The 25779-nt window shown below is 46.4% G+C and overlaps 1 protein-coding gene across 5 annotated transcripts in view; it reads right to left on the reverse strand.

The window, feature by feature from the left end:
• The window catches only part of LOC121535436 (cell adhesion molecule 3-like), a 74542-nt gene that overhangs the window by 28218 nt on the left and 20545 nt on the right, over window positions 1-25779 (reverse strand). For all 5 annotated transcript variants that reach the window (XM_041842500.2, XM_041842503.2, XM_041842502.2 and 2 more), the window contains exon 3: window positions 18147-18296. In XM_041842500.2, coding sequence (XP_041698434.2) covers window positions 18147-18296 — 150 coding nt within the window. The remainder of the gene's footprint in view (window positions 1-18146; window positions 18297-25779) is intronic.

Below are 25779 nucleotides of genomic sequence, written 5' to 3' on the forward strand. Positions count from 1 at the left end.
TCTCTGCATAGCATGCCTCTCTCTGTGTGTCTCTCTGCATAGCATGCCTCTCTCTCTGTCTCTATGTCTCTCTCTGTAGCATGCCTCTCTCTCTGTCTCTCTGTCTCTCTCTGCATAGCATGCCTCTCTCTCTCTCTGTCTCTGTGTCTCTCTGCATAGCATGCCTCTCTCTCTGTCTCTATGTCTCTCTCTGTAGCATGCCTCTCTCTCTGTCTCTCTGTCTCTCTCTGCATAGCATGCCTCTCTCTCTGTCTCTATGTCTCTCTCTCTGTAGCATGCCTCTCTCTCTGTCTCTCTGTCTCTCTCTGCATAGCATGCCTCTCTCTCTGTCTCTCTGTCTGTGTCTCTCTCTGCATAGCATGCCTCTCTCTCTCTCTGTCTGTGTCTCTCTCTGCATAGCATGCCTCTCTCTCTGTCTCTCTGTCTCTCTCTGCATAGCATGCCTCTCTCTCTCTCTGTCTCTGTGTCTCTCTGCATAGCATGCCTCTCTCTGTGTGTCTCTGTGTCTCTCTCTGCATAGCATGCCTCTCTCTCTGTCTCTATGTCTCTCTCTGTAGCATGCCTCTCTCTCTGTCTCTCTGTCTCTCTCTGCATAGCATGCCTCTCTCTCTCTCTCTCTGTCTATGTGTCTCTCTCTGTAGCATGCCTCTCTCGCAATTCAATTTCAATTTAAGGGGTTTTATTGGCATGGGAAACATACGTTTACATTGCCAAAGCAAGTGAAATAGATAATAAACAACAGTGAAATAAACAATACAAAAATGAACAGTAAACATTACACTCACAAATTTCAAAAATAATTAAGACATTTCAAATGTCATATTATGTCTATATACAGTGCAAATAGTTAAAGTACAAAAGGGAAAATAAATATAAATATGGGTTGTATTTGTTCTTCACTGGTTGCTCTTTTCTTGTGGCAACAGGTCACAAATCTTGCTGCTGTGATGGCACACTGTGGTATTTCACCCAATAGATACGGGAGTTTATTAAAATTGGATTTGTTTTTGAATTCTTTGTGGGTCTGTGTAATCTGAGGGAAATAGGTGTCTCTAATATGGTCATACATTTGGCAGGAGGTTAGGAAGTGAAGCTCAGTTTCCACCTCATTTTGTGGGCAGTGTGCACATAGCCTGTCTTCTCGAGAGCCAGGTCTACCTACGGCGGCCTCTCTCCCCCTGCTCGCTCTCTTTGCATAGCATGCCTCTCTCTCTCTGTCTCTGTTTCTCTTTCTCTCTTCATAGCATGCCTAGCTCTGCCAGTGTCTGTGTGTCTGCAAAGTATGCCTAACATCCCAGCTGCCTGTCTGTGTCTCTGCCAGTGCTTTCTCTTCATGGTTTATCAGTAACCAAGGTCCGTTCATTTGTCTTCATGGTTTATCAGTAACCAAGGTCCGTTCATGTGTCTTCATGGTTTATCAGTAACCAAGCTCCGTTCATGTGTCTTCATGTAGCTCCTGTGTGCTCCCCTGTGCCCTCTGAACACTATCCTAAATCTGTCTCCCTAATTCCTCTCTCTCTCTCTCTCTCTCTCTCTCTTATTGTTAACTGAAAGAGGCTTTATTGGGATTAATGTGATTCGTGAGAGCAGAATATTGTATTTCAGAAACAATGACAGCTACGTCTACTTCCACAGTATTGTTATTGATCTAGCCCTGAAAATAATGTAGGCTACAAGTACATACCACGGTTAGGGCTGGCACAATTACTGTATAATCGTGTAACCAAGGGTTACGGATGAAGACAGTCGTGAAAATAAAATAACCGTCGTAATGAACAGCTGGCTGAAGACGGAACGGCCGGGCATTCGTGCGGTTGAGTCCGTTTCGGCGGTAACATGGACTCTTTACAACAAGTCCAAGTGCCACCCACCAAAAATGTGTTGTTCCGTGTTCCATACGTTGCTTTCTGCAAGCATGAACAATGGAACGTGTGTAACAATTGTAACCAAGATGTAACGTAGCAACCTCATAATGTTGCTAGGGGAAATTACCCAAAATGAGCTATGATTTTGAAAATGTTACTTTTGATTTATAATATTTAATTAATGTGCAACTTTTACGTGTTCATAAAATTATCTACGTAATGATGTTGAAACATTGCGTTTCCGTTTCCTTGGTCACAAAACACCTTTTCTGAAGCCTTTTTTGGTGGGTGGCCCTTGGACTAAACGTGATGAAACTGTGTTGCTCCTTGCTGAAACAAGCAGGGTGTTGTAGCAGTCGGGAGGAGAGGAGAAAATGTGTCTTTAAAAAACAAAACAATCAAACCATTATAACGGAGACCGCAGTCATTTGGCTGACCAATAACCGTCATCCAAAATTCCATGACGGTCACAGCCCTAACCACGGTACCATGGCAACAATGACATAATTTAAAGGCATTGGTCAGGGAGGTGACCAAGAACCCGATGGTCACTCTGACAGAGCTCCAGAGTTCCTCTGTGGAGATGGTTGTCCTTCTGGAAGGTTCTCCCATCTCTGCAGCACTCCACCAATCCGGCCTTTATGGTAGAGTGGCCAAACGGAAGCCACTCCTCAGTAAAAGGCACATGACAGCCCGCTTGGAGTTTGCCAAAAGGCCTAATAGACTCTCAGACCATGAGAAACAAGATTCTCTGGTCTGATGAAACCAAGATTGAACTCTTTGGCCTGAATGCCAAGCGTCACGTCTGGAGGAAACCTGGCACCATCCCTTCGGTAAGCATAGTGGTAGCAGCATCATGCTGTGGGGATGTCTTTCAGCGGCAGGGACCCTAAGCACACAGCCAAGACAACGCAGGAGTGGCTTCGGGACAAGTCTCTGAATGTCCTTGAGTGGCCCAGCCACCTGATCGTACATCTCTGGAGAGACCTGAAAATAGCTGTGCAGTGACGCTCCCTATCCAACATGACAGAGCTTGAGAGGATTGGCAGAGAATGGGAGAAACTCCCCAAATACAGGTGTGCCAAACTTGTAGCATCATACCCAAGAAGACTTGAGGCTGTAATCGCTGCCAAAGGTGCTTCAACAAAGTACAGAGTAAAGGGTCTGAATACTTATGTAAATGTCATATTTCAGTTGTTGTTTTTAATACATTTGCAGATATTTCTAAAAACCTGTTTTTGCTTTGTCATTATGGAGTATTGTGTGCTGATTGAAGAGGGGAAAAAACTATTTAATAAATGTTTGAATAAGGCTGTAACGTAACAACATTTCAAGGGGTCTGAATACTTTCCGAATGCACTGTAAAGTATTTGAAATCATTTCAAATAGTATTTGAACCCAGGTGTGACTACTGTACTAATGTCCTGGTGGAAGATAGGGTCTGGAGTCTGGAGCTTGGCCTATTTGGCACAGTGACAGTGTGTGTGTGTGTGTGTGTGTGTGTGTGTGTGTGTGTGTGTGTGTGTGTGTGTGTGTGTGTGTGTGTGTGTGTGTGTGTGTGTGTGTGTGTGTTTCAAGTTTAAAATTGTATTAGTTGTCCTTTCAGGATACAGTGAGGGAAAAAAGTATTTGATCCCCTGCTGATTTTGTACGTTTACCCACTGACAAAGAAATTATCTTAATGGTAGGTTTATTTGAACAGTGAGAGACAGAATAACAACAACAAAATCCAGAAAAACGCATGTCAAAAATGTTATAAATTGATTTGCATTTTAATGAGGGAAATAAGTATTTGACCCCCTCTCAATCAGAAAGATTTCTGGCTCCCAGGTGTCTTTTATACAGGTAACGAGCTGAGATTAGGAGCACACTCTTAAAGGGATTGCTCCTAATCTCAGTTTGTTACCTGTATAAAATACACCTGTCCACAGAAGCAATCAATCAATCAGATTCCAAACTCTCCACCATGGCCAAGACCAAAGAGCTCTCCAAGGATGTCAGGGACAAGATTGTAGACCTACACAAGGCTGGAATGGGCTACAAGACCATCGCCAAGCAGCTTGGTGAGAAGATGACAACAGTTGGTGCGATTATTCGCAAATGGAAGAAACACAAAATAACTGTCAATCTCCCTCTGCCTGGGCCTCCATGCAAGATCTCACCTCGTGGAGTTGCAATAATCATGAGAACGGTGAGGAATCAGCCCAGAACTACACGGGAGGATCTGGTCAATGATCTCAAGGCAGCTGGGACCATAGTCACCAAGAAAACAATTGGTAACACACTACGCCGTGTAGGACTGAAATCCTGCAGCGCCCGCAAGGTCCCCCTGCTCAAGAAAGCACATATACATGCCCGTTTGCCAATGAACATCTGAATGATTCAGAGGAGAACTGGGTGAAAGTGTTGTGGTCAGATGAGACCAAAATGGAGCTCTTTGGCATCAACTCAACTCGCCGTGTTTGGAGGAGGAGGAATGCTGCCTATGACCCCAAGAACACCATCCCCACCGTCAAACATGGAGGTGGAAACATTATGCTTTGGGGGTGTTTTTCTGCTAATGGGACAGGCCAACTTCACCACATCAAAAGGGACGATGGACGGGGCCATGTACCGTCAAATCTTGGGTGAGAACCTCCTTCCCTTAGCCAGGGCATTGAAAATGGGTCGTGGATGGGTATTCCAGCATGACAATGACCCAAAACACACGGCCAAGGCAACATAGGAGGGGCTCAAGAAGAAGCACATTAAGGTCCTGGAGTGGCCTAGCCAGTCTCCAGACCTTAATCCCATAGAAAATCTGTAGAGGGAGCTGAAGGTTCGAGTTGCCAAACGTCAGCCTCGAAACCTTAATGACTTGGAGAAGATCTGCAAAGAGGAGTGGGACAAAATCCCTCCTGAGATGTGTGCAAACCTGGTGGCCAACTACAAGAAACTTCTGACCTCTGTGATTGCCAACAAGGGTGCACCAAGTACTAAGTCATGTTTTGCAGAGGGGCGAAATACTTATTTCCCTCATTAAAATGCAAATCAATTTATAACATTTTTGACAAGCGTTTTTCTGGATTTTGTTGTTGTTATTTTGTCTTTCACTGTTCAAATAAACATACCATTAAAATTATAGACTGATAATTTCTTTGTCAGTGGGCAAACGTACAAAATCAGCAGGGGATCAAATACTTTTTTCCCCTCACTGTACACATGGTTTACACCGTCCAACAAAATGCTTACTTGCAGGTTCCTTCTGGACAATGCAACAACAATAAGAAATAATAAAATATAAGAATACGAACATAAAGTAAATGGCTCAGTAGAATAGAATAAACATTTTAGCATAAGTATAGTACAGGAAGGCACAATTTATTAAGTTTATATACTTTTAATTTATTGGTTTTAGATCATAACAGAATCACAACAAATTATATATACATCCCCCATTGTTGACCCTAAGAAATAATAATAATAATAATAATAATAACAGTAATAATAATAGTAATAATATTAGTAATAGTAATCATAGTAATAGTAATAATGATAATAATAATAATAATAATAGTAATAATAGTAATAGTAATAATAATAGTAATAATAATAATAGTAATATCTACATCCTGTGTTTGGCGTTGGCTTGGACATGCCCCTGAAGTGCTATTGTATTTATTATCTGTTGGTTAAATCTCCTGGTGTTTTGTTGGCATCCTGGCATCCCCTATAGACATTGTGTTTTCACCATCTTTTCGTGCATGGCTCACCCATGCACACACAAACGCAGATACGCATACATACGCACACTTGTATGCGACTTACAGTTAGTGAGTGCATACATTTTTCATACTGGCCCCCCGTGGGAAACGAACCCACAACCCTGGCGTTGCAAGCGCCATGCTCTACCAACTGAGCTACAGGGGACCTACCACACCCGTCCGTTTAAAACATGTTCATTTTATCTCCTGTTAGGGCTTATAAATATTTCATACTATAAATGTCTTTATTTTTTTCTCCTCTCTTTTTTATAATCGTATCTCAAAGAGAGTCATTTGGTTTCTTATTCTATAAGTCATTTCCATACTATAGATTTCATTCATTGTTTCTTTCCAGTTGCTTATTTGTGGTGCCAGCGGTTTAAGCCAGCTTTTAGTTATCGGTTTGTGCTGTTAAATCTCAGAATTCTGAAGAGGTACTTATCAGAGTCAAGGAGCATGAGGGGTTCTCTGGATTTAGAGAAAGCGAACATTCTAACGTATCATCCAATACTCTGTATACTTCGATCCAGAAATGATTGAGGACTGAGCAGGAATATAATATGTGAGTATGCTTAGCGCTGCTGTCCCCATAGTTACGCCAGCAACTTGGTGTGATGTCACGGTTGTATTTTGATTATATATTATAGGAGTTGTAAAACATCTTGACTGAATTTGGAGAGTTGGTTGTCTTGGACGTGTTTCTAGATGTGTCCTCCCAATCCTCTTGGGTTATTGCTATTTGCAGCTCATCTTCCCAATTGGTTACAGCTATAATATTCTCATATTTTTGTTTCTTCTACGATAATTCTGTATATGTGCCCCAGCACATTTTTTTGCATTTACCTTGTTATACGTATTTTGCTATATATCTAATTAAGGGATGTATATCACCAAGCGTTTTATTAGGTCCCAGTGCTTTAGTAATATACAGTAGCTTCTTACTTGTAAATAATTGTAAAACAGAGTTCTGAAGGTTGTACTTTTTTTTTTTATAGATTCTCAAATGTATCTATCCCCTTGTCTGTGAACATCTGATGATACCTGCTCAGTCCTTTTTCAGACCATCATTTAAATGTATCACCAATCATACTTGGCTTAAAGTCGCTGTCCATTACAATTTCTCGCAGGTAGATAGATCAGGTCTGTTTGGATGCATTTTGTTTTGGTGATCTTTGTCCAGACCGTTATGGTGTTAAATGTACTCAGTAGTTTGTCACACTGTTTAAAAATGTTTGGAGTTATTGGTTGATTCTGGAACAGGAATACAAATCTTCGGAGGACATTCATTTGAATAGTTTAAATTCTTCCTGTTATTGTTAAAATATACTAATTTCCATCTTTGTAAATCCTGCAAAAGCTGGTTTTCCAATGTTCCAAAGTTATAATGATTTAGTGTTGTCAGATCTTGGGGGATAGTAATACCTAAGTATTTCAATTTATTTTGATCCCGTTTAAGTTCAAACTTAGTTTGGATGTCTTTGGATATTGATTGGCCTACCGTCATAGCTCTTCCTCCCGGGGAAGGACTGGCCATTCCATGATCTCACCATCACGGTTGACAACTCCGTTGTGTCCTCCTCCCAGAGTGCGAAGAGCCTTGGCGTGACCCTGGACAACACCCTGTCGTTCTCCGCTAACATCAAGGCGGTGACCCGATCCTGTAGGTTCATGCTCTACAACATTCGGAGAGTACGACCCTGCCTTACACAGGAAGCAGCACAGGTCCTAATCCAGGCACTTGTCATCTCCCGTCTGGATTACTGCAACTCGCTGTTGGCTGGGCTCCCTGCCTGTGCCATTAAACCCCTACAACTCATCCAGAATGCCGCAGCCAGTCTGGTGTTCAACCTTCCCAAGTTCTCTCACGTCACCCCGCTCCTCCGCACACTCCACTGGCTTCCAGTTGAAGCTCGCATCTGCTACAAGACCATGGTGCTTGCCTACGGAGCTGTGAGGGGAACGGCACCTCCGTACCTTCAGGCTCTGATCAGTCCCTACACCCAAACGAGGGCACTACGTTCATCCACCTCTGGCCTGCTGGCTCCCCTACCTCTGCGGAAGCACAGTTCCCGCTCAGCCCAGTCAAAACTGTTCGTTGCTCCAATGGTGGAACAAGCTCCCTCACAACGCCAGGACAGCGGAGTCACTCACCACCTTCCGGAGACACTTGAAACCCCACCTCTTTAAGGAATACCTGGGATAGGATAAAGTAATCCTTCTACCCCCCCTTACCCCACCCCAAAGAAAAAAAAATAATATATATATATATTGTGATGTCACGAGAGGCTGTGTCCTGGAGGGACGTTACATCCCCCTGAGGTGGCTGCAAACCCAGACAGCTATGGCTCCATCTGCTGGTATGGTCGGGAACTCCACCCCTCTATGGCCAATCTTCCCACGCAGCTGAAACAAATCAGGAGCTGATGAGCTGAAGGTTTGGGGAAGGGAAGAGACACACTGAGGGAGTGTGTGGGGGGGTGAAGAGACACAGTCTCCAACCTGGGCTCTCTGGAGGACAAGAGTGCTGCACGTCCACTTCCATGAGGAATATAAGGATTTGGAGATACTTACCTTTGGGAAATACTCACCTTTGGATATATGCACCTGTGGAAATACGTGAGAGACATTTGGAAGGACTTTTTGCTGGGTTGGCCACTAGCTGCAACGTGGACTACAGTAAGGCTGGGGAAAAGTTATCTGAGCGAGTGAGAATTATGATTTTGGATGTGGAAGAGACATCCCTGAACTGTTAACCCTTAAAGAGCCACAAGAGAACAGAATTTTGTTATGTTTTCGTTAATTTCCCACGACCTATAATAAAATCCTTGTTTTGTTTGAACCTTGTCTCCTGGCACTACTTGAGCAATCCCGCTGAAAGCTGTGTAGCCTCTCGTGACGTCACAGATGGTGGAGAATACAGGCACGCTCAAGCGTTAATAGTGCATGTCAGAGGAGGATACCGAAGGTTTGATCACCCAGTTTTCCAAGTTGGCCGTAGGCTCCCCGCGACTGAAATGGAGGACATATTGAAAGCCCTTGTTGCTGGCCAGCAAGCCCAGATGCAAGCAAACGTGGCTCTCTTGGAGGAGCAAAAGAAAGCCAACCTTCTGAAGGCAGAGGAATTGCAGTTGCAGAGACAGAGGGTTGTCCAAAATACCCGCCCAATAAAGGCAAGTGACTTTATATCTAAGATGGGAGCTACCGATGACATTGAGGCATACCTGCATGCATTTGAGGCCACGGCCACTAGGGAAGCCTGGCCCAAGCAACAGTGGGTTGGTCTGTTAGCCCCCTTTCTAACCGGGGAATCGCTGAATGCTGTCCGGGACCTGGGCCCTGACCAGGTTACTGACTATGATGCCCCTGAAGTCTGAGATCCTCAGCAGATATGGACTCACAAAGTTTGGCATGGCCCAGCGCTTTCACAGCTGGACCTTCCAACCAGACCAACCTCCTCGGGCGCAGATGCATGAACTTGTCCGAATCGCAAGGAAATGGCTGGATCCGCAGAGGAATACAGCAGCGGCGGTGGTGGAGGCCGTTGTGGTGGATCGTTACCTACGCGCCCTGCCTTATGAGGCAAAACGGTTCATCAGTCAACAGGCCTTGACCACGGCTGATCTGACCGTGGAAGCTGTGGAAAAGTACCAGGCCACAGCGGAGATGCTGAATGCTTCCCGAAAAGACCCCAGGAGTGCGGCCCCACCACAAATGGGAAGAACCCGTCCAAAGGACCCCCAAGGTCTCGAACCCAGCCACGTCAGGACTTATCCCGGCTCCAGGGGGAGCCAGAAACCAGGCGGGTCCAAGAAGAGTACACCAGGAGGGGGAAACTCGACAGTGTTACCGGTGTGGGGAGATGGGACATATCTCCTGGCAGTGTGGGAAACCAGCCGATGAACCTATGCCCACTGCGGAGTCCTCCAGCTCAGCACCCACACACCGTGTTGCCTCGCTCTTGGGAGTCGTAGATGGCGGCCCAGATCGACCCCCCACCTGCCCGGTAACTGTGAATCACCATGATGTGGAGGCCTTACTGGATTCTGGTAGCCGTGCCACCCTGGTGCGTAAGGATTTGGTGGGCCCAACGTGTCTGACCCCGGGGAAAGTCCTCCCAGTTTCCTGTGTCCATGGGGACACCAGAGAATACCCCATTACTGAACTTACAATGACCAGCACACGGGGAACCATACACACGACGGCGGGGGTGGTTGATTCCCTCCCCGTCCCTGTCCTAATTGGACGAGACTGCCCAGCCTTTTACCCACTCTGGAGAGAGTCTCAGGAGAGGATAACCCGAGTACCTCGGAAACGGAGAGGCAAGACTCATCCTGGGAAGGCTCCGGTGCAATCCTCCGAGTTACTCACTCCCGCCCGGGCTCTGATAGGGATGGCAGGTGCCCAGACCGACACAGAGACGGAGCTACAGAATCTGGACAAAGAACTGTCTGGTCTGAAGGGGACCGCTGAGAGGTATCGTTTGTTAAAGCAACAGTTAGACATGAAGACAGAAGAGTTAGATATCCTCCAGGCTAAACTCCAACAGAGCTCCTTCCCTAAGCAACAGGAGGAGCTGGAGAGGCTGCGCAGGACCATCGAGGAGTGTGAGGAGACCCTGCGCAGTAGTAAGGAGGTCCAGAAGAAGGCAGAGGAGAAGTACAAGGTGTTGGAGAACAAGATGAAGAATGCGGAGGCAGAGAGAGAGAAGGAACTGAAAGCTGCTCAACAGAAGCTAAACTCTGCTAAAACCAAGGCTGATGCGTTCAGTAAGAAACTCAAGGAGAGACAACAGGAGGCTGAGTCCCTGGTCCTAGAGTTGGAGGAGTTGAAGAGAGAGCAGTCTGGCAAGCACCACGGCAATGCGGACGCCCTCTCCCGGCGTGATGCCTTCTTCGCTGCCTTTACCCCGACGAGGACGTCGGTCCCGAGGAGGGGGATGTGTGATGTCACGAGAGGCTGTGTCCTGGAGGGACGTTACATCCCCCTGAGGTGGCTGCAAACCCAGACAGCTATGGCTCCATCTGCTGGTATGGTCGGGAACTCCACCCCTCTATGGCCAATCTTCCCACGCAGCTGAAACAAATCAGGAGCTGATGAGCTGAAGGTTTGGGGAAGGGAAGAGACACACTGAGGGAGTGTGTGGGGGGTGAAGAGACACAGTCTCCAACCTGGGCTCTCTGGAGGACAAGAGTGCTGCACGTCCACTTCCATGAGGAATATAAGGATTTGGAGATACTTACCTTTGGGAAATACTCACCTTTGGATATATGCACCTGTGGAAATACGTGAGAGACATTTGGAAGGACTTTTTGCTGGGTTGGCCACTAGCTGCAACGTGGACTACAGTAAGGCTGGGGAAAAGTTATCTGAGCGAGTGAGAATTATGATTTTGGATGTGGAAGAGACATCCCTGAACTGTTAACCCTTAAAGAGCCACAAGAGAACAGAATTTTGTTATGTTTTCGTTAATTTCCCACGACCTATAATAAAATCCTTGTTTTGTTTGAACCTTGTCTCCTGGCACTACTTGAGCAATCCCGCTGAAAGCTGTGTAGCCTCTCGTGACGTCACAATATATTGTAAAGTGGTTATCCCACTGGCTATAAGGTGAATGCACCAATTTGTAAGTCGCTCTGGATAAGAGCGTCTGCTAAATGACGTAAATGTAAATGTAATAGCTTCTGATTTCCCTGTATTTAGTCTGTACCCAGACATGACACTGGATTGTTTTATTTCATCCATAACTGACTGAGGTGTGTTTGTTAAGTAGAGAATCAAGTCGTCTGCATTCATTGCTAATTTGTGTTCTTCCTGATTGATCTGTAGACCTTGCATTTTCTGATTATTTCTTACATTTTCAGCTAACGGTTTCATACTTAAAATGAAGATTAAAGGTGACAGAGGATCACCCCGTCTTGTCCCCCTTCGGAGGTCAAATGAGTGCGATAGTGTACCATTTACCCTTATTCTGGCATTTGGTGTTTTATACATCATTTACAGCCAGCTCAAGAAAGTTTCACAAAAGTTAAATGTTTTACGTTTTTCAAAGATGAAAGGCCATAACACCCTTTCAAAGGCTTTCTCTGCATCTAAGGTTAGCATCGGCAGTTTATGTTTTTTCTTGAGAGCGTCTTTCCATTACATTAAACGTTTGCCTGACATTATTGCTCAAGAGTCTGTTTGGTCAGAGTTTATGATATCTGGGATTATATTACTTAATCTATTTCCAATAATTGATATAAGCAATTTTTGGTCGCCGTTCAGCAACGACATTGGTAGATACAATGCACATTCTGCTGGATCTTTACCTTCTTTATCAATAACGGTAATAATAGATGAGTTCTAGGTTGGTGCCTCCTCTCTGTTGTTGAGAGCCCAGTTGAGGGCTTTACATAAGAAAGGTACTTGTTTGTATTCCTTATAGAATTCATTAGTGTATCCATCGCTACCTGGACATTTCTCATTTTTTGTTTTTGGATCAGTTTTTCTTCAGTTATTGGTTTAATTAACTTTGCATTTTGTTCATCTGTCACTTCAGGTAGTTACATTTTTTCTAAGTATTCTTTTTATTTTCTCTATGTTAGATTCTTGTACCTCTGGAGTATAGAGTTTTTGGTAATATTTGGGAAATGTATTAGCTATTTCGGTTCTTTTGGTAAGGATTTCTGAGTTGTTATCTTTAATTCCTGGTATGTTGGCCCTTTTACTTCGTTTTCTCAGTCTAAATGCAAGTAATTTCTGGGCCTTTGGGCCACTATTGTAATATTTCTGTTTAGTAAATATCAATTTTCTATATTTTCTATATTGTCCAAGTTAATTTGATCTAGGCGTTTTTATTTTATTTTGTTTAATATCAGTCAGTTTCCATTATTTTTATGTTCACTTTGAAGCCTATTCAAGGTCTTTTGTAGTTCTCATTTTTCTTTATCTTTAAAAAAAAAATTTTTAAGCATATGTTATTATCTCACCTCGAAGCACTGCTTTGGCCCCTTCACATACCATTATAGGGGAGACCTCGTCATAATCATTAAACTCCAGATATTGCTTCAGTGTTGCCCTGATTCTATTCTTAAATTCAATGCAATGTAGAAGTGAATTATTTAATCTCCAAACTGTGGAGCCTTTCTCTAGTTCCATATTTATGTTCATATTTAGCATGATGTCACGACTTCCTCCGAAGCTGCCTCCCCTCCTTGTTCGGGCAGGCTTCGGCGTTCGTCGTCACCGGCCTTCTAGTCACGACCGCTCCATATCTCATCATTCCATTTGTCTTGTCTTGTCAATTACACACACACCTGGTTCATATTCATTTTACATTTACATTTTAGTCATTTAGCAGACGCTCTTATCCAGAGCAACTTACAGTTAGTGAGTGCATACATTTTTTCATACTGGTCCCCCGTGGGAAACGAACCCACAACCCTGGCGTTGCAAGCGCCATGCTCTACCAACTGAGCTACAGGGGACTATATATTCCCCTCATTAGTATGTGTTTAAGTGTTCCCTCTGCCCCCTTGTCCTTGTGGGTGATTGTTTCATGTGAATTGAGTGCAGCTTGTGGAACTACCTGTACTTTGTATTGCCGGGGTATAATTTTCCCTGTGTGCCTGTATTTGTTCCAGTGCGCCTGTTTTGCGCACTGGACTGTTGACACTATCCAGCGTAACTGTGTACTACGGAATAAACTCTATTCTGTGATTTACCCTCCTGCGCCTGACTCCTTCAAATCACACTCTCACACATGATCCGATATTTCAATTGCTCTAATTTGGCAGTTGATGACTTTGGCTACATCCGTTTTAAACATGAAGAAATAGTCTAATCTTGAGTATTTATTACGTGCTGTAGAGTAGTATGTATAGTAATTCTCTTTGGGGTGGAAAGTTCTCCAAACATCTATCAGACCCACCTCTAAGTCTGCCCTTCTTAGTATCACTGTGGCCTTCTCTGCCTTGTGATTTATGTTGCGTTGACAATCTAACGTAGAATTCATGATAAGGTTGAGGTCTCCTCCCATTACTGTCGTCCCTTTTGCCTCCGTGATAAGTAGGTTTAGCATTTTGGATATCAATTCGGGTCCTTGTTCGTGTGGGTTATATACGGTGGTCTTTTGATACTTCAGTATATTTTAGCAATTACATTTACTTTTGATACTTAAGTATATTTAAAACCAAATACTTTTACACTTTTACTCAAGTAGAATTTTACTGGGTGACTAACTTTTACTTGAGTCATTTTCTATTAAGGCATCTTTACTTTTACTAAATTATGATAATTTAGTACTTTTTCCTCCACTGGTTATATACATTTAAATCATGTTATTTCCGTGTCCTCAATCCTTCCTTTTACCAGTATGTATCTTCCATCTTTGTCTACAAAGGTTATTTCTGAGTGAAAGGGGATATATTTTTTTATCATTATTGCTCTCCCTCTTCTTGCTGAACGGTAGGAAGAGGAAAACACTTGATGAAGGCTCAATTTATAGTCCAATATTTACAAGTGTATTGGGGAAGGGGTGTGTGTGTGCTGCGATGAGACAGCCTACAGAGGACGAGGTCAGAAACCTAGCAGTGTGTTGCCAGGACAACAGCCTCTCCCTCAACGTCAGTGAGACCAAGGAGCTGATCGTGGACTATAGGAGAAAGAGGGGAGAGCACGCCCCCATCCACATCGACGGGGCTGTTGTGGAGCGGGTCGAGAGTTTCAAGTTCATTGGTGTCCACATCACTAAGGACTTAACACACACCCACACAGTCATGAAGAGGGCACAACAGCGCCTCTTCCCCCTCAGGAGGCTGAAAATATTTGGCATGGGCACTCAGATCCTCAAAAAGTTCTACAGCTGCACCATCAACAGCATCTTGACTGGCTGCATCACCGCTTGGTATGCCAAAGGCACCGCCCTCAACCGCAAAGCGCTACATCACTGGGGCCGAGCTCCCTGACATCCAGGACCTCTATATCGGTGTCAGAGGAAGGCCCCGAAAAATTGCCAAAGTATCCAGCCAGCCAAGCCATAGACTGTTCACTCTGCTACCCTCCGGCAAACGGTATTGGAGCATCGGCTCACGGACCAACAGGCTCCGAGATAGCAGTCTTATGGCTTGGGGGTAGAAGCTAAATAGCCATAAGACTGCTAAATATTTAATTAAATGGTTACACGTACTATCTGCACTGACCCTATCTTGCACTGACTCTATGCACACTCACAAGACTATATATACACACTCACTCACACACACACACACACTACACAGACACTCTCACACAAAACCCAAACACATTCACTACATACATACACACACAACACACACACACGCATACCGACACAACACACACACTTTTACACTCATCCTTTGCTGCTGCTACTCTGTTCTCCATTTTACTCTTAATATTAATATTATTTATCCTGATGCTTGGTTACTTTACCCTGCCTTCATGTACATACTCTACCAGTCAAAAGTTTGGACACACCAACTCATTCAAGGGTTTTTCTTTATTTTTTATATTTTCTACATTGTAGAATAATAGGGAAGATATCAAAACTATGAAATAACACATATGGAATCTTGTAGTAACCAAAAAAGTGTTAAACAAAATCAAAATATATATTATATTTGAGATTCTTCAGATAGCCACCCTTTGCCTTGATGACAGCTTTGCACACTCTTGGCATTCTCTCAACCAGCTATACCTGGAATGCTTTTCCAACAGTCTTGAAGGAGTTCCCACATATGCTGAGCACTTGTTGGCTGCTTTTCCTTGACTCTGCGTTCCGACTCATCCCAAACCATCTCAATTGGGTTGAGGTCGGGGGATTGTGGAGGCCAGGTCATCTGATGCAGCACTCCATCACTCTCCTTCTTGGTCAAATAGCCCTTACACTGCCTGCAGGTGTGTTGGGTCATTGTCCTGTTGAAAAACAAATGATAGTCCCACTAAGCCCAAACCAGATTGGGATGGCGTATTGCTGCAGAAGGCTGTGGTAGCCATGCTGGTTAAGTGTGCCTTGAATTCTAAATAAAATCACAGACAGTGTCACCAGCAAAGCACCCCCACACCATAACACCTCCTCCTCCATGCTTTACGGTGGGAACTACACACGCGGAGATCATCCGTACAAAGACACGGCGATTGGAACCAAAAATCTCAAATTTGGACTCCAGACCATAGGACAAATTTCCACCGGTCTAATGTCCATTGCTTGTGTTGCTTGGCCCAAGCAGGTCTCCTCTTCTTATTGGTGTCCTTTAGTAGTGGTTTCTTTGCAGCAATTCAACCATGAAGGCCTGATTCACACAGTCCCCTCTGAACAGTTGATGTTGAGATGTGTCTGACTTGAACTCTGTGAAGCATTTATTTGGGCTGCAATTTCTGAGGCTGGTAACACTAATGAACTTATCCTCTGGGTCTTCCATTCCTGTGGTGGTCCTCATGAGAGCCAGTTTCATCATAGTGCTTGATGGGTTTTGCGACTGCACTTGAAGAAACTTTCAAAGTTTTCGAAATGTTCCGTATTGACTGTCCTTCATGTCTTAAATTAAAGATGGACTGTCGTTTCTCTTTGCTTATTTGAGCTGTTCTTGCCATAATATGGACTTGGTCTTTTACCAAATAGGGCTATCTTCTGTATACACCCCCTACCTTGTCACAACACAACTGATTGGCTCAAACGCATTAAGAAGGAAATAAATTCCACAAATTAACTTTTAACAAGGCACACCTGTTAATTGAAATGCATTCCAGGTGACTACCTCATGAAGCGCCACATTGATCTGGTTCTGGTACTTCCTGTATATAGCTCCACAGTGATCTGGTATGTGTACTTCCTGTATATAGCTCCACATTGATCTGGTTCTGGTAATTCCTGGATATTGCTCCACAGTGATCTGGTTCTGGTACTTCCTGTATATAACTCCACAGTGATCTGGTACTGGTACTTCCTGTATATAGCTCCACATTGATCTGGTACTTCCTGTATATAGCTCCACAGTGATCTGGTACTTCCTGTATATAGCTCCATATTGATCTGGTAATTCCTGTATGTAGCTCCACATTGATCTGGTACTAGTACTTCCTGTATATATCTCCATAGTGATCTGGTACTTCCTGTATATAGCTCTACATTGATCTGGTACTAGTACTTCCTGTATATAGCTCCACATTAATCTGGTTCTTCCTGGATATTGCTCCACATTGATCTGGTACTAGTACTTCCTGTATATATCTCCATAGTGATCTGGTACTTCCTGTATATAGCTCCACATTGATCTGGTACTGGTACTTCCTGTATATAGCTCCACAGTGATCTGGTACGTCTTGTCTATAGCTACATAGTGATCTGGTACTGGTACTTCATGTATATAGCTCCACATTGATCTGGTACTTCCTGTATATAGCTCCACAGTAATCTGGTACTGGTACTTCCTGTATATAGCTCCACTGTGATCTGGTACTTCCTGTATATAGCTCCTCATTGATCTGGTACTGGTACTTCCTGTATATAGCTCCACTGTGATCTGGTACTTCCTGTATATAGCTCCACATTGATCTGGTACTGGTACTTCATGTATATAGCTCCACATTGATCTGGTACTTCCCGTATATAGCTCCACAGTAATCTGGTACTGGTACTTCCTGTATATAGCTCCACGTTGATCTGATACTGGTACTTCCTGTATATAGCTTCACAGTGATCTGGTACTTCCTGTATATAGCTCCACAGTGATCTGGTACTTCCTGTATGTAGCTCCACATTGATCTGGTCCTGGTATTTCCTGTATATAGCTCCACAGTGATCTGATACTTCCTGTATATAGCTCCACATTTATCTGGTCCTGGTTTTTCCTGTATATAGCTTCACAGTGATCTGGTATTTCCTGTATATAGCTCCACAGTGATCTGGTACTTCCTGTATATAGCTCCATTCTTGTGTATTTTATTCCTCTTCTTTTACTATTTATTGATTTACTTTATGTTGGGAAGGGCTCGTAAGCAAGCATTTCACGGTAAAGTCTACACCTGTTGTATTCGGCGCATGTGACAAATACAATTGTATTTTATTTGTGTTTGTGTGTGTGTGTAAATGTGCGTTTTGTATGTATACGTGTGTGTGTGTGTGTGTGTGTGTGTGTGATGGGGCTAGACTGTTGTCTGAGAGTCAGTGTGATGGGTCAGGATCTGTGTCAGCTCTGCGGCTGGTTGAGACCAGATCCTCTCAGAGGGTAGTAGACCACCACACCAGTTAGTTTTTTTGATGTTTTTTATTTATTTTATTTTATTCGAACGGTTATTTACGGAGACCGCAGTCATTTGGCTGACCAATTACCATCATCCAAAACTCCATGACCGTCACAGCCCTACTCTTAAGCTCTGTCTTTCTGTCTTTCTCTCTAACACACACACACACACACACACACACACCCCTCTTTCCCCTTTCCTGTCTCTCACGATCTATCACACTCCTCTTCCTCCCTTCTCTCAAAACACACACACACACACACACCTCTCTCTTTCTCCCTCCCTCTCTCTCTCTCACCTCTCTTCTCTCCAAAGTACAGGGTCTGCTGGGCCGTGTTGGACCACTGCAGGGAGGAGTTGTCACTCGCCGCCACCCGGCAGGTCAGGGTCACCGTGCCACCCACAGACACCGTCTCGTCCTGGGTCACTGGCTGCAAGGGGTCATCGTCTAGGCAACACAGAGAAGAGAGGGAAACAAAGAGGTAATGTCAGTTACTGTCAGAGCTCTGGACAGGTAGGGTGTATTGTTGGCTCTGGTCAAAAGTAGTGTACTAAATAGGGAATAGGGTGCCATTTGAGACACAACCATAGAGAGGGAAAACAGACAGGAAGATAAATGGACCAGCAGTAGCCATTGGGCTTTCTATGTAAGACTGATGAGTCTATAACCAGCCGGACGAGCCAGACACACGTCCTGCGAGGTACATTCACTGGCTGCCTCCCAAATGGAACCCTATTTCCCTATATAGTGCACTGCTTTGACCAGGGCCCATTGGGTGTAAGTAGTGCACTATATAGAGAATAGGGTGCCATTTGGGACTCAGTCACTAAAGGAGAGGTGTGATGAGAAGCAGGGGCGCAACTTTCACTGGGGACGGGGACGGGGGGTGGGACATGACCTCCCCCACTTTCTGAAATTGTATTTTTGTCCTCCCCCCAGTTTTATCATTGTACTGAGATACAAAACGTGGCGCCGTTAGGATCATGCGGACCCCTCAGAGCGGTCGGGTAGGCTGTTTTCTGGTTTCAGGAGGGAGGATTTAGGACCACATGGGGACAGGCTGTGTGAAGGCCAAGCTTTTGAAAGGCTGGCGTATAGGACCAGCATGGAAGAGATGAACAGAGGCAGCTGCTGTCTGTGTGTTGCGCTTTTTCTCAGAGTTGTAAAAGCAAGCAGAGCAGAAACTGGCTACTCTTTAGTTGACTGATCTAGCTGGCAAGGTAAATGCTGTTTGACAGATTTTTTTTTTTTTATTCCTAGTGCTGAGCTAGTAGTGTAACTGACATGTTACGTTAGCTAATGTTTCATCCCCTCTCCACTGAAGTGAATGAACTACTAGCAGTTAGCTAGCTAGCTAGTAGCTACCACAGCCAGTTCAGCTCTAGCTAGCCATCTGTCAGGTAGCAATATCTAACAGCTGTTGTGTGTATGGAAATGTTTTGTAGCCTTTCTTTTGTCCCATTTCAACAGAAGTACATTTGATGATGTACCATTGTACCATTAGCTAGAGCTAGCCAAAACGAGCGGCCAAACGATTGAAGACCGATATTGTGACGTTTTCTTGGCGCAATGTGAGTTTTTATTAGTTAGTATAGCAATGTAACATTATTAATTAGTCAGTTTCCCAAGCTAATTCCCTTCTTTTCAAAGATTGAAACTATTTTAAGGCAGTCTGACAAACCTCTAAAGTTTATTTACAAATTGTATCAAGGGTTGATAGAAGCTTTTCCCAATGACACAAAATATGTAAAACAAACATGTGAGGAAGACCTGGGAGATGCTATTGATGATGATACAGATGTGTTAGAACACCCTGTCATGTTCATATCATCTGACATAAATTACTGCAGTTTAAGACCATCCATAGAACGTACTATATGCCAGTGAAACTGAATATCAAGCACTCAGAAATGTTATTATTCTGCTGGAGGTGTAAAACACAAAAGGGAACATATTTGCATTTGTTATGGCCTTGTGAAGGCTGGCTGAATTCTGGCAAAGAGTATGTTCTTTTATCTCAGCATTTCTACAGATTCTCCCTTCTCCCTGTTTTTGTTTGCTTGGAAATGTTGATACTGGAGACTGTTATCAGAAGAAACTGTGTAAACTAGCATTTATAGTGGCTAAGAAATGCGTTGCCATTAATTGGAAGGTTCGTTATCATCCCACAATGGATGGCAGAAATGTCAAGTTATTTATCACAAACCTTTCCCTTGAGACATAAAAAAAAGATGGGAAGGAAGTTGTTGGGGAGAGAGTTGGAGTTATTAACTAGACTGGTGGCGGTCGGAGAGAGAGTTGAGTTATTGACTAGACTGGTGGGGGTCGGGGAGAGAGTTGAGTTATTGACTAGACTGGTGGGGGTCGGAGAGAGAGTTGAGATATTGACTAGACTGGTGGGGGAGAGAGTTGAGTTATTGACTAGACTGGTGTGGGTCGGGGAGAGAGTTGAGTTATTGACTAGACTGGTGGGGGCCGGGGAGAGAGTTGAGTTATTGACTAGACTGGTGGGGGTCGGAGAGAGAGTGGAGTTATTGACTAGACTGGTGGGGGTCAGGGAGAGTTGAGTTATTGACTAGACTGGTGGGGGTCAGGGAGAGAGTTGAGTTATTGACTAGACTGGTGGGGGTCAGGGAGAGAGTTGAGTTATTGACTAGACTGGTGGGGGTCGGAGAGAGAGTTGAGATATTGACTAGACTGGTGTGGGCGGCTCAGGCTGGCTGGCTGGCTGGTCTGGCTGAAATTTGATATAGAGGATTTCTTAATAAAGACAATCAAAAGTTAAGTCTTTGTACTTTATTTTTAAGGGTTGTTCATTTGTTAGGCTATTGGTTAAAGGTGCAACACAATATTGATTATTGAATTATCATTGACCTAGTTCAGTCTTATCAATCACTTAAACATATTTAATAATGATCTCCTACCTAGCTTGATGATTGGGGGCATTTTTGCTTACTTTTTGTTGTTCTAAATAGAGACGGCTAGAAGGGCCATGGGTCATATTAGATTGTGTAGAAATGCAGGAAATTAGCTTTCCATGACCCCCAGTGTCGCGAACTCTGATGCGGATGTGGTGTGAATCAAATGCAGGACACAGGAGCTAAGTCAAACCAGACTTTACTTGCATAAACCAAAATAACAAAACGGGTCAAACCAACCCGGAGGCGAACAATACGCCACAGTGCGTAAAACACTCCAAAACCTACTGCGCACAAAACAACAGTGCGACGGTACAAAATGAGCGACTGGCAAACAGTACTGCACCAAACGACAGGAAAACAATTACACACAACACATGACAAACAAATGGAACATATAAAGGGTACCTAATCACACTAACATGGAACAGGTGTACAACAACTAGACAAAACCAAACGAACATCGAAACATACAACGGTGGCAGCTAGTACTCCGGGGACGACGACCGCCGAAGCCTGCCCGAGCAAGGAGGAGCAGCCTCGGCCGAAACCGTGACAGTACCCCCCCCCCTTGACGCGCGGCTCCAGCCGTGCGCCGACCCCGGCCTCGGGGACGACCAGGAGGACGCGGAGCCGGGCGCGCGGGGTGCCCCCGGTGGAACTCCGACAGGAGAGACGGGTCTAGGATGTCCCTCCGCGACACCCAGCACCGTTCCTCCGGGCCGTACCCCTCCCACTCCACGAGATACTGGAGACCCCCCATCCGACGTCTCGAGTCCAAGATGGACCGAACGGTGTACGCCGGAGCCCCCTCGATGTCCAGTGGGGGCGGAGGAGTCTCTCCTATCTCACCTTCCTGGAGTGGACCAGCTACCACCGGCCTGAGAAGAGACACATGGAACGAGGGGTTAATATTCTTATACTCAATAGGCAGTTGTAACCTATAACACACCTCGTTCAATCTTCTCAGGACTTTAAAAGGCCCCACAAACCGCCGACCCAGCTTCCGGCAGGGCAGGCGGAGGGGCAGGTTTCTGGTCGAGAGCCAGACTCGATCTCCAGGTGCGTACACCGGCCCCTCACTGCGGTGGAGATCGGCGCTCGCCTTGTGTCGACGGATGGCCCGCTGCAGATGGACGTGTGCAGCGTTCCACGTCTCCTCCGAGCGCCTCACCCACTCATCCACCGCAGCGGCCTCGATCTGGCTCTGCTGCCATGGTGCCAGAACCGGCTGGTACCCTAACACACATTGGAAAGGGGTTAGGTTGGTGGAGGAGTGGCGGAGAGAGTTTTGGGCCATCTCTGCCCAGGGAATGTACCTAGCCCACTCCTCCGGCCGGTCCTGGCAATACAACCTCAGAAACCTACCCACATCCTGGTTCACTCGTTCTACCTGCCCATTGCTCTCCGGGTGGTACCCCGAGGTAAGGCTCACCGAGACCCCCAAACGCTCCATGAACGCTCTCCAGACTTGGGAGGTAAACTGGGGGCCTCGATCAGACACTATATCCTCGGGTACCCCGTAATGCCGGAAGACGTGGGTAAATAGTGCCTCAGCGGTCTGTAGGGCAGTAGGAAGACCCGACATAGGGAGGAGACGACAGGCCTTAGAGAACCGGTCCACAACGACCAGGATGGTGGTATTCCCCTGAGAGGGGGGAAGGTCTGTCACAAAATCCACCGAGAGGTGGGACCAGGGTCATTGTGGAACGGGCAGGGGTTGTAACTTACCCCTGGGCAAGTGTCTGGGCGCCTTACACTGGGCGCACACCGAGCAGGAGGAGACATAAACCCTCACATCCCTGGCTAATGTTGGCCACCAGTACTTAGTGCTAAGACAGTGCACTGTCCAGCCAATACCCGGATGTCCAGAGGAGGGTGACGTGTGAGCCCAGTAAATGAGTCGATCCCGAACCTCGAGCGGAACGTACGTCCAACCCACAGGACACTGTGGAGGGCTAGGGTCGGCACGCAACGCCCGCTCGATTTCAGCATCGACCTCCCACACAACCGGTGCCACTAGACAAGACGCCGGTAGTATGGGAGTAGGCTCAACGGACCTCTCCTCTGTGTCATACCGCCGGGACAGAGCGTCTGCCTTACTGTTCTGGGACCCAGGGATGTACGTGATCTTAAATACGAACCTGGCTAGAAACATGTTCCACCGAGCCCGGCGAGGCTTCAGTCTCCTAGCTGCCCGGATGTACTCCAGGTTCTGATGGTCAGTCAAAATGAGGAAAGGGTGTTGAGCCCCCTCAAGCCAATGCCTCCACACCTTAAGGGCCTGTACCACAGCTAACAGCTCCCTGTCCCCGACGTCATAATTTCGCTCCGCCGGGCTGAGCTTTTTAGAGTAGAAAGCACAGGGGCGGAGTTTAGGTGGCGTGCCGGACCGTTGAGAAAGAACGTCCCCTATACCGGCCTCAGACGCGTCCACCTCAACCTGAAAGGGTAAGGCGGGATCCGGATGCGCCAGCACCGGAGCCGAAGTAAACAGGTCCTTCAGTTTCCCAAAAGCCCTGTCCGCCTCAGCTGACCACTGCAGGCGCACCGGACCACCCTTCAGAAGAGACGTTATGGGAGCTGCCACCTGTCCAAAACCCCGGATAAACCTCCGGTAGTAATTCGCAAAGCCCAAGAACTGCTGCACCTCTTTAACAGTGGTTGGGGTTTGCCAATTACGCACGGCTGACACACGGTCCACCTCCATCTTCACCCCTGACGCGGACAACCGATAACCCAAAAAGGAGACCGACTCCTGAAAAAACAGACATTTCTCTGCCTTGACATACAGGTCGTGCTCCAACAGCCTCCTCAATACACGACGCACCAGGGCTACATGCTCGGCTCGGGTAGAAGAGTACACTAGAATGTCATCAATGTACACGACCACCCCTTGCCCCTGCATATCCCGGAAGATCTCATCCACGAAGGATTGGAAGACTGACGGAGCATTCATCAACCCGTATGGCACGACGAGATACTCGTAATGACCCGAAGTGGTACTAAATGCTGTTTTCCATTCGTCGCCCTCCCTAATGCGCACCAAGTTATACGCGCTCCTGAGATCCAGTTTTGTGAAAAACCGCGCTCCGTGCAATGACTCCGTCATGGTCGCAATCAGAGGGAGTGGATAACTGTACTTCACAGTAATCTGATTGATACCACGGTAATCAATGCACGGGCGCAACCCTCCATCTTTTTCTTCACAAAAAAGAAGCTCGAGGGACGCAGGGGAAGTGGAGGGCCGTATGTATCCCTGTCTCAAGGATTCGGCTATGTAAGTCTCCATAGCCTTTCTCTCCTCTTGAGACAAGGGATACACGTGGCTCCGTGGGAGCGCTGCTCCTGCCTGGAGGTCTATCGCACAATCCCCCTGTCTGTGAGGAGGCAGCTGCGTCGCCCTCGCTTTACTGAACACAAGTGCCAAATCCCCATATTCAGGTGGAATGTGCAATGCGGGCACTTGGTTTGGACTTTCCACCGAGGTCGCCCCCACGGAAACACCCAGACATCGCCCCTCACACTGAGCAGACCACTCCTTGAGAGCTCTCTGTTGCCACGAAATGGCAGGATTATGGGTACTTAACCAGGGAATTCCCAGCACCACCGGGTACGCAGGGGAGTCGATCAGATATAGCTGAATAGTCTCCTCATGACCCCCCTGCGTACACATCCTAAGTGGTGCTGTGACTTCCCTAATCAACCCCGACCCCAACGGGCGGCTATCTAAAGCATGAACGGGAAAAGGATCGTCAACAGGCAGGAGGGGAATCCCTAAATCTAAACAAAACTTCCGATCAACAAAATTCCCAGCTGCGCCTGAATCTACTAGCGCCTTATGCTGGGAATGAGGTGCAACCTGTGGAAAACTAACAGGTATACAAAAGTGCACAACAGAGAGCTCTGGGTAAGTGGGGCGTCTACTCACCTGGGAATGCTCCCCAGTGTGTGGCCTGTTGTCCCCTCCTCCTGGAGACCCTCCCCAGCACCTGGCCGCAGTGTGCCCTCCACGGCCGCAATTGGTGCAGGGGACAGCCCCCCTCGGGCTCCTTCTCCTCCTCTCTCTAGCGCCAGCACCCCCGAGCTCCATAGGGCTCGGCTCGGAGGTGCTGGAGGATGGAATGGACGGACCCCACTCGGAACATCCACCGGTGGCCAGCAGGGTGTCAAGACGGATGGACATGTCGACCAACTGGTCGAAGGTGAAATTGGTGTCCCTGCAGGCCAACTCACGCTGAACGTCCTCCCGTAGGCTACATCGAAAATGATCGATGAGGGCCCGTTCATTCCACCCTGCATCTGCCGCTAGAGTCCGGAACTCCAGTGCGAACGCCTGTGCACTCCTCCTCCCCTGTCGGAGGTAGTATAGACGCTCCCCCGCCGCTTTGCCCTCAGGTGGATGGTCGAACACGGCCTTGAAGCGACGGGAGAACTCCGCGTAGGAGATGGTGGTGGCGTCTATCCTCCTCCACTCGGCGTTGGCCCATTCCAACGCCTTGCCCGTGAGACAGGAGATGAGGGCGGAAACGCTCTCGTGTCCCGAGGGCACCGGGTGTACAGTGGCCAGGTAGAGCTCCACCTGCAGGAGGAACCCCTGACACCCGGCAGCTGTGCCGTCATACGCCCTCGGGAGCGAGAGCCGAATCCCACTGGGTTCCGGGCCTGGGACGGGCGGACCGACCGATGGTGGTGGTAAGGTAGGTGGGGGTGTGGGTACCCCTCTGGACTCCCATCGGTGCAGGGTGTTGATGACGTCCTGCAGAGCGGTCCCCAGTTGTCGGATCTGGTCATCCTGGCCGCGGACGTGCTCCTCCAGCGACTCAGGTGCTGCTGTTGCTCCTGCTGATTCCATCTTAAGGTGTGTAATTCTGTCGCGAACTCTGATGCGGATGTGGTGTGAATCAAATGCAGGACACAGGAGCTAAGTCAAACCAGACTTTACTTGCATAAACCAAAATAACAAAAATGGGTCAAACCAACCCGGAGGCGAACAATACGCCACAGTGCGT

This window comes from Coregonus clupeaformis, chromosome 21 (genome assembly GCF_020615455.1).
Source record: "Coregonus clupeaformis isolate EN_2021a chromosome 21, ASM2061545v1, whole genome shotgun sequence".
NCBI classification, from domain to species: domain Eukaryota; kingdom Metazoa; phylum Chordata; class Actinopteri; order Salmoniformes; family Salmonidae; genus Coregonus; species Coregonus clupeaformis.